Source organism: Dreissena polymorpha, chromosome 4 (genome assembly GCF_020536995.1).
Source record: "Dreissena polymorpha isolate Duluth1 chromosome 4, UMN_Dpol_1.0, whole genome shotgun sequence".
NCBI lineage: Eukaryota > Metazoa > Mollusca > Bivalvia > Myida > Dreissenidae > Dreissena > Dreissena polymorpha.
The window spans coordinates 72,252,160-72,265,592 of record NC_068358.1 but is presented as its reverse complement, the minus strand read 5'-3'; the positions used below and the strand labels follow the sequence as shown (position 1 = coordinate 72,265,592).

General features: G+C 35.2%; 1 protein-coding gene across 6 annotated transcripts in view; it reads right to left on the bottom strand.

Annotated features, from left to right (window-relative positions):
- LOC127876217 (CREB-regulated transcription coactivator 1-like) overlaps positions 1-13,111 on the bottom strand; it is a 54,287-nt gene extending 41,176 nt beyond the window's left edge. For 5 of the 6 annotated variants that reach the window (XM_052421265.1, XM_052421267.1, XM_052421266.1 and 2 more), the window contains exons 1-5: positions 12,958-13,111; positions 12,644-12,769; positions 9,255-9,380; positions 8,689-8,753; positions 2,878-2,934 (exon numbers count right to left, since the gene is read on the bottom strand). In XM_052421265.1, coding sequence (XP_052277225.1) covers positions 2,878-2,934; positions 8,689-8,753; positions 9,255-9,380; positions 12,644-12,769; positions 12,958-13,068 — 485 coding nt within the window. In that variant the 5' untranslated portion in view covers positions 13,069-13,111. The remainder of the gene's footprint in view (positions 1-2,877; positions 2,935-8,688; positions 8,754-9,254; positions 9,381-12,643; positions 12,770-12,957) is intronic. The other variant, XM_052421270.1, reaches the window with a different exon arrangement.
- Positions 13,112-13,433: the final 322 nt, after the last annotated feature.

Genomic DNA, 13,433 nt, shown 5'->3' with positions numbered 1-13,433 from the left:
CAGATGTGACGTATTCCCCCACGTGTCGCATTGACACAGACTATTTTGCATGCTGTCTTCACAAAACAAGAGAAGCTTATTTATGGTGATTTTTAAGAATTATTATGCCATTATCATCTATGGCCATTTTTGACCTTTGAACTCAAAGTGTAACCTTGACCTTGGAGATATTGACATAATTCCTTTGTGCGACACACCGTCCAATGATGGTGAACAAATGATTTTAAAATTTCACAATGAATGACATAGTTATGGCCCGAACAAGCTCATTTATGGACTTTTTTTACCTTTGAACTCAAGTGACCTTGACCATGTAGACATCAATGTTATTCTTTCGCATGACACACCGTCCAATGATGGTGAACAAATGTGCCAAATGATTTCAAAATCTTACAATGAACGATATAGTTATTGCCCAGACAAGCTCATGTATGGCCATTTTTGACCTTTGAACTCAAAGTGTGACCTTGATCTCGGAGATATCGACGTAATTCTTTCGCGCGACACATCTTCCAATTATGGTGAACAAATGTGCCAAATGATTTTAAAACCTCACAATAAATGACCCGGAAAAGCTCAATAAAGACAATAATGGCCATTTTTGACCTTTGAACTCAGTGTGACCTTGACCTTTGAGATATCGACGTAATTCTTTCGTGCCACACACCCTCTAATGATGGTGAACAAATGTGCCAAATGATTTTAAAATCTCACAATGAACAACATAGTTATGGCCTGGACAAGCTTTCAGGACAGACCGACAGACAGACCGACCGACCGACCGAAAAAGTGACTCCTATATAGCCTCCATTACCATTGGTAATGGGGGTATAAAAAGTAAATAGATAATAATATTAATTGATGGTTAATGTAAATTACTATATATGGGCAAAAAAGTTTGCTACCAAGTTGCACCACGTACTTTCCCTTTCCAGGCAGCATTGTATGCCATGCAGCTCTTAGTAAACTACTGGTTAGTGTCAGTAAAAATATTGAAAATGAGTCATGAAATTATGTCTGGTAAAGTAACCTGGCTCAAATGAAATTAAAACAAAAATTACATTAAATTGCACAGAAAGCAAGACTCAAACAAATTGTTTGATAACCAATACCAGTACCAGTGTCACAACACAGTTCAAATAATTGTTAATACTTAATATGCATATAATTCTATGTTCATAATTAATATTTTACTCAACAGTTAATTTCATGTCAACCAGAACACATACATAACTTTATTTTGCTCATAAATTAATACAGTTTTTAACATGAAATTGAGAAAATGTACACTTTCAATATACGCAGGCCAGTGGACAAAATATTGTGCAATACATTATAGGACTTAAACCTAACCCCACAATGATTGGCTACTTGATATGTCATAGGGAAAGATCTAGAAATAGTGCTTTGCTCCGATAGGAAATCAAACTGATACAACAATTTACACAACTGTCGACCCAAATACCTGAAGTAACAAATCATTCACTGATACTCAATATAAATAATTGTATTTGTTATGAATAAGCAATGTAATAATAATGCCATTTAATTTTTGGCAATCAATCATCTAGAAGTACATTAAATGAAAATCACTTTTTCAAAAACCAATTGGATTGTTATGCAACAGAAGATTATGAACCACACTCCTGTCTAGATCTTTCCCATAAAATACATAAACTGTACATACACAGATACATTTGCACAGTATTGGTCTGTGCGCACATAAAAACAATAATATTTATCAAATGTTACCAAACAGTGAACATATTTTCTCCATGACCCTTACAGGAAACAATTAGGAACAAACACATAATTCGCCCCATTGGTGCAAAAAGCTTCATGTGCCTTCTAATTTCAATGTCACATGGTACCTTTTTGCAACAAGGGGGCAATTTGTTTATAACTTTTGGGAATCAAGAAACTTTGACTCAAACAGCTGATGCCTTGGGACTTACTGAACCAAAGCTTGCTTACAGAATTCCATTTCAAACACATGTACTACAAACAGAGGTATCACAAAAGATCACATTTCACAGGGACTTCTGGTTCACAAAGGTCAGTAAAAAGCCCATTCTCCAAAGTAATTACTCTGCATAGTTATTTAAGTACACATATATCCAGCGGTATAAAGTGAACATATCTCCAGTGGTATATCTTCCATCAAGCCATCTTATCATGAAGCAGCAAGATGCATGTGCCACAGATGACATCCATACAGCATGCATATAAATGATGCCACTTAAGATTGCCTGAATACTAACTCCTGGTGACAAGCTTTCAGTCAATTTCAACATGATGCCAATTAGGTTAACATTTTAAAACACAATAGTCATCAAAAGATTCCCCTTTTCTTTGTCTGTACATGTAGATAAGATTTAGCGCTTCAAGTTATTGATGTCAAATGTTAGATACCTAGAGTGGTAAGTAAAGCTAAATCATGACTGCAATCATTTATTTGCTAATAGAAAACTCAGCAGGTTTCATAACAATGTGACATCATGTTTGAAAATGGCCATCACTTAGGTCCCCAATAAATGATCTCAGAGATGCTGGATGAACATTATGAACCATGTTCTGGGAAAACTGGGCTAATTACTGTGCATAAAGTATCATCCCAGACTAGCCTGTGCAGTCCACTCAAGCTTATCTGGGACGACACTTTCTGCCTAGATTGGATTTTTGTTGATTAAAGACTTCTTTTTTAATGAAAACCCTCATAAGAGCGAATGTTTTGTCCCTGATTAGCCTGTGCAGGCTGTACAGGCCAATCTGACACCAAACATGACACATGCATTAACCCTGGATTTCCCAGCCACCGTCTCATAAGTCACGGAGAAATGGAGGTTAGGATGACATGGTGTTAGGGTCTCAACTCACCGTGACAAATGGTTCACACCATTTAAGTGTCGGTAAAACCGAGGTATTGGCACAGGCCTGTATTGTAGTGAGAAGAATGTTAATTCCTAACACCAGAAACAGAAAGATTTACAAAGCTCAACAAGGGACAAAATTGTAACAAAACCGAATTTTCAGTGGAAAACAAGAGATGTGTTTGTCAGAAACACAATGCCCCCTACTGCACAGCATTGAAATAAAATTTCTATTTATCATTTGGCAGGTATAGAAATCATCTCCCTTTAAAGGTTATTACTTCCCTTGAATTTTGTCTAATCCAACCGGGGTTATTTATAACCCAAATGATTGATTTTTCAATGTTTTTGTTTAAATGATATAATTTCTTTGATGTTCATTACATACCTGTGGACTTACGTCCATATATACATGATCAACTCTGGCTATGATCCCTTTTAAACCACAGGCCTTGGTTGTCAGGGATGTCTGACATGGTCATAATTGACTGTGAGACCCTCCTCCTCCTCCCCCTTCCCCCTCCCCCCATATGGGCTGTCAGTTGTAGTGGAATCCATTGTGTGAATACATAGTTTGTCACTGTGACCTTGACCTAGTGACCTGAAAATGCCAGTAATGATCAATGTACCTCTGAAGTTTCATGATCCCAGGCCTAATTATTCTTTAGTTATCATCCGGAAAACCATTTTACTGTTTTGAGTCACTGTGACCTTGACCTTTGACCTAGTGACCTGAAAATTGATACGGGTCATCTGCCAGTCATGATCAATGTACCTATGAAGTTTCATGATCCTAGGCGTAAGCATTCTTGAGTTATCATCCGGAAACCATTTTACTGTTTCGAGTCACTGTGACCTTGACCTTTGACCTAGTGACCTGAACATCAATAGGGGTCATCTGCCAGTCATGATCAATGTACCTATGAAGTTTCATGATCCTAGGCAGTAAGCATTCTTGAGTTATCATCCGGAAACCATTTTACTATTTCAAGTCACTATGACCTTAACCTTTGACCAAGTGACCTGAAAATCAATAGGGGCTCATCTGCCAGTCATGATCAAAGTACCTATGAAGTTTCATGATCCTAGGCCTAAGCGTTCTTGAGTTATCATCCGGAAACCATCTGGTGGACGGACCGTCCGATCGATTTTAAAATGTCACAATGAATGACATAGTAATGGCCCAGACAAGCTCATTTATGGCCATTTTTGACCTTCAAACTCAAATTGTGACCTTGACCTTGGAGATATTGACCGTGATTCTTTCGCTCGACACACCGTCTAATGATGGTGAACAAATGTGCCAAATGATTTTAAAATGTCACAATGAATCACAAAGTAATGGCTCGGACAAGCTCATTAATGGCCATTTTTGACCTTCAAACTCAAATTGTGACCTTGACCTTGCAGATATTGGCATAACTCTTTCGCGCGACACACCGTTTAATGATGGTGAACAAATGTGCCAAATTATTTTAAAATGTGACGATGAACGACAAAGTAATGGCCCGGACAAGCTCATTTACGGCAATTTTTGACCTTCAAACTCAAATTGTGACCTTGACCTTGGAGATATTGATGTAATTCTTTCGCGCGACACACCGTCTAATGATGGTGAACAAATGTGCCAAATGATTTTAAAATCTGCACAATGAACGACAGAGTTATGGCCTGGACAAGCTTGTTCCGCCCGCCAGCCAGCGTGCCCACCGACATTCGCCAATCTAATAACCAGTTTTTTTCTTCTAAAAACCTGGTTAAAAACTTCATTTATCTCAATATGTTAAAACAAACCATGAAAGACACAATAACCTTATCCCTATAGAAACCAGACAATTTGTCAATATGATCCATTTTTGGAAGACTGTCATTGGAATAGGCTGATATGCATGTTATAATTAAATTAGCCCAATTGTGAAAAAAAACGAGCCTTAAAACAGATCCCAACAGTATAGCGCTCAATATATGTCTCTTCATCAATATACTCTGATGACATGTTATGTTAGCAAATAATTGCAAAACCTTGTGCCACTTAACCTTTTCCCACTCAGAGGCAAAGTAAAAATTGCTAATACAAACAGCATAAAACCAGAACAGCCTGCGAGTAACTTGCAGTCTGTTCAGGTTTTATGCTGTTTGCTGCTCATTAGTATCTTAGGGTTGGAAACGAAGCCTTTAAAACTTGAATCTAGTTTGAAAGACCTTCAACTAAATTGAATTTTCCATGGGACTACAAACACGTCAAAATCCATATCTAAGTGTTAAAGGGTTAATTGTGGACAGGGTGGATCCTGACCAGACTGCGCCAATGAGCAGGTTGGTCTGGAGCTGCACTGGTTGCATGTAATAAAATACCCATTATAGCAGGATGTGGCTCCCATGGGAATTGTGGTGTTATCTTTTGATAAAGTTTTCAGCCAACTGTTACAATCTCGTGGATATTGTGTGCCAGCAAGGGACTTTACAATTGTGCAGAAGGTTAATACAATGTTTTTAAAACGAAAGTAAAGCAAGACTATTGCCCAGCAATAAAAGTCCTCTACCTATGCAGGATCCACCATTTTCAGCAATATTTGTAGTTTATTTGTTGCCATAGCAACCAGAATTCTTAATGTATGAACAAAATGATCTCACGTGCATAATCTCCATATTGCGCATCTATCCATGTTTCAAGTTTCATGAAAAAATATTAAGAACTTTTAAAGTTATCGCAGGAACCAACATTTTCAGGTATATTTCTTGTCTATTTGTTGCAATACATGAAGCAACCAGAATTCTTAACATTGGAACAAAATGAAATGATGTGCACAATCTCCATATTGCCATCTGTCCATGTTTTAAGTTTCATGAAAAAATATGAACAACTTTTCAAGTTATCGCAGGATCCAGAAAAGTGTGACAGACAGATAACAGAGCGCAAACAATAAGTCCCTTTCCGGTCTCACCGGTAGGGGACTAAAAATTAATGAAGGAAACATAATACTCAATAAGAATATATAGCTGAAATCCAAAGGCTGCAAAATTAAAAATAAAATATCAACTGAAAGAAATTAAATGGCTACACAAAACTGGGTCTGCAACAAAGGATTTACACATAAGCATACTTTTTCAAGGGTGTAAAATTCCACTAGCCTGCTTAAAATTTGGCTGCAGGAAACTCTGATATCTGAAATACTCTCCCGATTTAAATACCCAAATAATAGAAAAGTCAGAACCTTATTTTTCAATAGGTGCTTGTCTGGAAACAATATGCTTAAAATTTTAACATTATCAAGTTATTTGTTTGCGTGTGGAGGTACAACTCCTTGTGTTTATTTCCCCACAAAATATCACATTAAATTGATATTCACGATTTATCTTAAGAAAAATTATGTCTTGTTGACAATGGTGACTACAAAGGTAGCATGGTGACTACAAAGAAATTTGAAGCAAGATAATTTTTTCACCTGAAAGCCCTGCACGGCCAAGTGACTTTTTACACCCCTGATGCTTAACAATAATGATTAGTAAAAACATATTGTTTATCAGGATATACTGCTATAATACTGGTGAATATGAACAGATCATGCTCTGCATTAACAATTCTATTTTTGATATTTTACTTTTTAAAGCAACACACTTTAAGCCACACACCTTGAAATGAAATACATGGCATTGTAAATTTAAGTATAAATAAGAAACTTATTTTATCTATGCCAATTAGAATATATCTGGTGGTTACAAGGTAGAAATCCGTCTCTTTTGCGCTTTAAAACTTTAAAATAATCGCGATTGTCGAAATGGACGTATACGTCTAGAAATCCAACTTTCGGTTTTAAAAGCGGTACTGTTTGAAAAATAATAAATTACCTGCTAACTAGGCTTTTGATTTAATTTTATCTATCTCAATTAGAATATATCAGGTGTTCATAAGATAGAAATCCAGTCTTTTTGCGCTTTAAAACTAAAAAATAATCGCGTTTGTCAAAATGTACGTATTCGTATATAAATCCTACTTTCGGTTTTAAAACTAAAATAAATAATAAATTACTTGCTTACTAAGCTATAGATTTAATGACAATTTTGCACACTTTCAAATTGCATCTACATGTATTGATTAACATGTACTTCATTTCAAGGTGTGTGGCTTTAAGAAAACATAGGATTAGTGGAATGGAATAGTTGATATTCTCAATATAAGCATTTGACTTTAACAAGTCAATTAAATATAAGGATATTCTCAATTTTAGCTTATTACTTTTGCTATTAATTGATTATAAGACTATGAAAAGGCGTCTTAAGTTTATGAAGCCAAGGTTCAATTTTCTACCTTGGTTTCGGACTGTTGGGTACAAGAAGTGGAAACAAATCATAAAAATTTGGGGAAGGAACGATTTTTCTTTGCTCAAGTCTCCTTTGGTTTTCCCATATTATTTAGCAGCCAATCTTAGTAAAACGTTTGATTTGTGGTGCCTTTTCATTGTCATATTTGCTTGGGGCACTCATTGACAATTAAGGGCAAGTGGGTAAATTATTTTGCAAATAATATTATTTATTTACTTTGTATTGGGATTGCACATATCAATAACCAATACATCAATTCAACAAATTGGCTTATTTTTAACTACGGGAAAAAAATAAAAACAGATTTTATTCTCTTTAGGCATTCAAGATTTTTCAACATTTTGCACTTATATCTCATTGAATGCTATAATCTCAAATTTCAAATTATTTTTCATTATATATGTTCAGAACAACTGAAATGTCACAACCCCTTAGAATTATTGTTCCACTTTTGCTTTCTATCAACTCATTTGCCACATGAAAAGATAAATCAATCATCTGTATTTCAAATTTCAAAAACCAGGTGGGGGACCATTTTTGGCATCCACAGCAGAACACTGCTATTCTTCAACGCTCAGACCCCAGTATCATCTCATTTAAAATGATCAGTAAAAAGAGACATTTGGTTTAAGAACACTACTTCCAATCAGCACTTGGTCAATACATATGTTTGATAGTATTCTTGTGTAATGCAGATCATGGCAATATGAAATTATTAATGTAAAGAGGCATAGCTTAAGGTTTCTAAAATTGGGCTAAAGCTAAATCAACAAAAGAATGTTAACAACACAATCATATCATAACAAACATTTGGAAGGCTGGTGACTGTTAAAATCAGAAATTAGGAGTACAAAATGTTGTTTCCACAGCATGAGGAAGAGGCAAACATGAGGACTGTAATAAGTAACGTTTTTACACATTAAGGCAATAGGAGACAGATTCAACTGAAAAAATTAAACAAAGGTATATACATTGCAAAAAAAACCACACTATTTATCCATAATAAGAGTAACCAAAATGATCATCTAGGTGAATGTGGAATTAAATCAAATGTTTTAAACATTTTTCATTTAACAAGTAACTGTATAAACCCAGGCTCTTTATTTAACAAATAGCCAATAACGCATACATTAAAATGATCAAGGGTCCCAATTTAACACATTTAGTTGATTGCTTAAAGCTTGAGATAGTTTAAACTTTTCATACGTACAGCGATATGAAAATCTCAAAAAGCTAGTTACAATATTTCAGCTCCCATGTTTTTTCAATTCCATCCATCAGGGGTGATGAAATCCAAAATGCAGTGTTGGTGCTTTGTTTAGATTCCTTACACACTTTACAGAAATTCTAATGTCTGACCAATACTCCAATTACTGAACAAGCTTAGAATAAAGCGGGAAATTGAACAATTGATTTCATCATCCCTGCTTCACTGGGAATCAATGAAGGGTGATTGATGCTCTGCTATAAGAGATGGTGCAAATCACAGCCTTACCTTCTCCAGCTTGTGTCAGGAGGTGGGGAGAGATATGCGCCCGAACCATATGGTGAACAATCAGCCTGCAACAATAATAAATGGTCGACATGAAATTAAGCACATCTGTGGGATTCTTTTATTTTAAACATTAAATTCTAACTGGGAACTCAGACACTAGGTTTTACAGACAGATGTACATCATTTCTTAAAATCAACTTATGTAGTTGAAATGGCTGGTCCAAAATGAAAAATCAACAAACTGAATAAGTGCAAATTTCATTTATTAGAAAGAGGCCAAACAACTATGTCATTTTAAAAAATCATGTAATTTCTCAGGAAATTGTCACAATAGAAAGACGTTCTTCTGTCAATGACAAATCTTTTCAAATGACAACTACCAGTACCAGTAATCAACAAGGTCAATCAGATTACCCATTTTGAAACCCTAAGATAATAATAATCAGCAGAAAACAGCATTAAACCTTAACAGACTGTGGGTTACTTGCAGGCTTTTCTGGTTTTATGCTGGTTGCATAATAGCCTTTTTCACTTTGCTTCTTTTTGCTGCCTTAGCTTATCATTACCCTGGTTTTCTCCATATTGAAAGGCCTGGAGCGAAGAGGTCCCCCTTGTCTTCCCCGGTCTCTCGGATGAATCCTGTCCACACGGGCTTGACTCCCTCCCCTCATGGCTTCCATATGCTGTAAAACCTACAGAATTTTCGAAGGAATATTTATTGTTACAGTACACTGTGTTGACAAGGCAAAATTGGGGCAGATAATCGTTCCCTGACAGGCCTTTTTCTGGGGTATCTATAATTCTAGTTACTCATTTGACAGTCAGTCGAATGGAACTTGTTCACAGATATTGGACTCTTTTTTTAGGTTGTCCCTTAATGCTTTAAATTTGTAAACATAAACATTGGAACTACAAAGCTCCAGAATAAAAGATTAAACAAATTTTTAAAAGAACATAGAACAAAAAAGTTAGGCTCATTATTTTAACCACTTGTCAGCCATCTGGCCTGTTACATGATGTACCGGTAAAGCATTTTATACTTCCAATGAACTACTTATCACAAAAACAGCAACATAACACTAAAATTATTGAATCATTTCGCATTTGCAACACTTTACAATTTCACCAATTTATCATAAAGATAACTCATAAATGAAAAAAAATGTTTTTCAGGATGAATCTATGTCATAAGTGTTGTCTTTAAATTTTTGAATCTGTGGCAAAAAACGTTGAAAATTGTCATAAAGACAAGACAATCTGTGGACAATTCCCTTCAAGTTTGATATTTAATTGGACCAAACAAATTATGATAAAAGGCAAAAGGTATTGGTACGTTTGCCCAACATAAATTATGCAAGGATTTGACTGTAAATATGTGATTGCAGATACAATAAAGGTTAGTAACATACATGAAAGACATGCAATATGAATATGGATGTTTTAAGGTGTACAAGTATGGTCATTGTTGTATTTTTTCGTTCAAAAGAAGGTCTAGTATTCGGCCTCATTCAAAATGGAAAAAATATAAATTTTTCCAAAAAGGGATTTAAACATTCCCAATTCAAGGTTTCGAAAAAACTAATTTAATCTCAACTTTTTTTTCATCTCCTATCCAGCTATATAAGTTCAACCTTAGTAAATATAACACTGAAAACACTTTTATTCTATCATCTTTTAGCAAAACAACAACACTAATAACTAATTTCCTAATTTTAGTCTAATTTTCACAATCCAGAGCAGTGCTCCAGCTAGCAATAAATAGAGGCGCTGCGCCCCTCTAAAATTTGCCCACTTAAAAAGCGCCCCTCTATTTTTCTGTCAAATGCCCTTTTGATCTCTTAATTCCTGCTTTCAGGCCGTATAAATCGCCAGAAACATCGACATGAATACACAGAGAACACCCTTACATGACTGCCTGGGGTGTGTAAAGTCAACACATTGTGAACAAACAAGCCCCAAGGGCATGGTTTGTTATCAGATCACTAATTAGCCTTTTGTTGCAGACGATAGTAACATGCTGTGAAAGATTATCTCTGAGATCACGCCTGGTTAGGCACAATCACACTGAATGAAATCAAACTCAGCACTATTGGTTTTTTTTTAATTCTTAATTCTTTGGCTATAATTTTTTGTTTGCAAAAATAGTGATTTTTAATTCAAAATACCTATTAACATTAGAAAATTAATCATCTTTTTTTAACGCGAATATGCGGTTATTTTTAAGTCCCAAATTACGGAATGGAAACATATATGTGTTTGGATTTTATTTCTGAACTTTAAAACACTGTCTGTCCTCAATCATGATGAATTTTAAAATGAATAAGGGCAGACAGTTGTTATTTCAACAAATAAAGAACTTGTTTGGAAGGGGGATTTATCACTCTGCAAGTAAAATGTAATGTTGATATTGTCATATATTTTTGCGACCTAACAAAACTGTCAACGTTGTTGACATTAGTTGAAATAACGTGTTGTGAAATAAATATATCCCATTATTAACAATAACAATGTTTCATTTTAATCTCCAGACTGGATGCTACTTCATGGTGACATTGATCATTGTTTAGACTTTAAATTTGTCAATATAGATTTTTGTTTTAATAAATATTATTATTGTGGACAAACATTGGCTCAAAGTTATTTAAATCAACGAATTTAAGTAGTGACAGTCACAACGTTTTTTTGACCCAGTGAAACCCCTGAATTTATTTCATGTTTTCTTCATTTAATTTTCTTCTTAAAGGCCACTGATGCTGAAACTGGAACCTGAAAGATTAACATGCAGTTCAATGATGATAGGTGATAAAAAAACATCAAAACTCCCCCCCACACACACCGGAAAGAAATATGATATCTACATATCTCTAATGAATGTAGTCGGATGCTAGCCCAAGTCGGTTAGGAAATTGGCTACTAGTACTAAGTTGTTTTCCTTAGCGCCAATGTAGAAAGTAATATATTTTATTGTAATTTCATTGCACAAAATGAGGAACAGCATACAATTGGTGAAGTTATCCAATGCACTAGTGTTTACAATTAATAAGTATATAGTATAACCAAAGTATATACTTAAGTATATGTATAACCAAATGCCCTATTTTCCAAAATTACGCGTGAAATGTGCCCTTTTTGGGGAAGCTCCCCTCTATTTTGAAAAGCTGGCTGGAGCACTGCAGAGGGACCCGGAACCATTCCCAAAATAGTGAAAAAACACTAATGGTGCAACATGTACACTGCACACTTTTAAATGTCAGATAAGACAAGTTTGCAAAAACACATCAAACTCTGAAGCACTTTTTAAATTTTCAACTGGTTAGTTCTTTATTATATGAATCCAGATGTGTCAAATATGTTCTGAGGTATTTCTAGGGATATATAAGTCTTATTAACATTGGGCAAGTGTGTAAAAATGCACATAAAACTAAACAGGCTTTTTTTTAACAAGCTGGTATTTATTAACCTAGGGTTAGTGTTAATGTTATTATTAAGGTAACAAGGTATCGCGTTCTGAGAAAGTTGGGCTTAATGCATGCGCCAGAAGTGTCATCCCAGATTAGCCTGTACATTCTGCACAGGCTATTCAGGGACAACACTTACTGCTTTAAAGGATTTTTTTGTTTAAAGGAAGATCTTCTAATTGATAATCAAGATTAAACGAAAAGTGTCATCTCTGATTAGCCATTGCGAACTGAGACGGTACTTTGAGCACATGCATTAACCCTGGTTTCCCCAGAACAAGGCTTCAATAAACAATAACGCTAACCATAATCCTAGTAATTAACATATTTCTAGCTGTTTAAAAAAAGCAAAAAATTATCGACGCTAAACTACAGGATTACCAATAAGTCAGTAGAAAACTATATCCATGCTCGATTTTTTCATACAATACTTTCCAGAGTAATAGCAGGTGAATATTGTTAAGTAACTATAATGGTTAACTTCAAACAACTATTACCTGTAAATCAATCCCTGAATTTGAATTGCTCATTTGATTAACATTAGGTAGAGATCCACCTCTGTATTGCTGGATGATATTCTGCTGAATATGGAGCTGCTGGTTAGGCTGTGGCTTTGGGTGGCCCTGTAAACGATATGGAACCGTTATCAATCAACAGAACTCCTACAATAGGCGTCAATATTGCAAAACAAACATTTGCTGTGTATGTAAATACAAGATTTTAAATCAATTAGATGACAGTTAAAGGAACAGATTTTCACATTCTTAGATTTTGCAATTCCGTATTAAAAATGGACATGGTATGCACGCACTCTTGTAGCTGCGCTGACATCTCTGAGAATGGCTTCAAATGCAGCAGTTTCTTCAGCTTGTTTTTGATTGTGTAGGGCTATTTTCTCGCTAAATTTTCTTGGGTTCGCCATGTTGACTGACTTGTTATGATTTTGCCACTATTGGGGGTCCTTGTCACAGTCTTGACCAATGAAATTACACAAATCTCTATCCGATAGATGTCACTTCAAGCACCTGCTTCAGATACGGTTAAATAACACCCAGCTATCGTTATGAGATAAATATAGTTGTGTTTTAAGTTTTAACAAGAGACAGTGACATTCTTAGTCATAATCATACCATATTTTCACCAGTTTACCTTTTCAAAACTGTATTGCACGGATGTCCCACATTGTTGTATAAATTATTTGTCATTAATTTTACGAACAAAATCTTTTGTTTTGGCTAGTGAGTTCTACAAACCGGATCATTCGGTCGGATGAAGAACTTCGACATA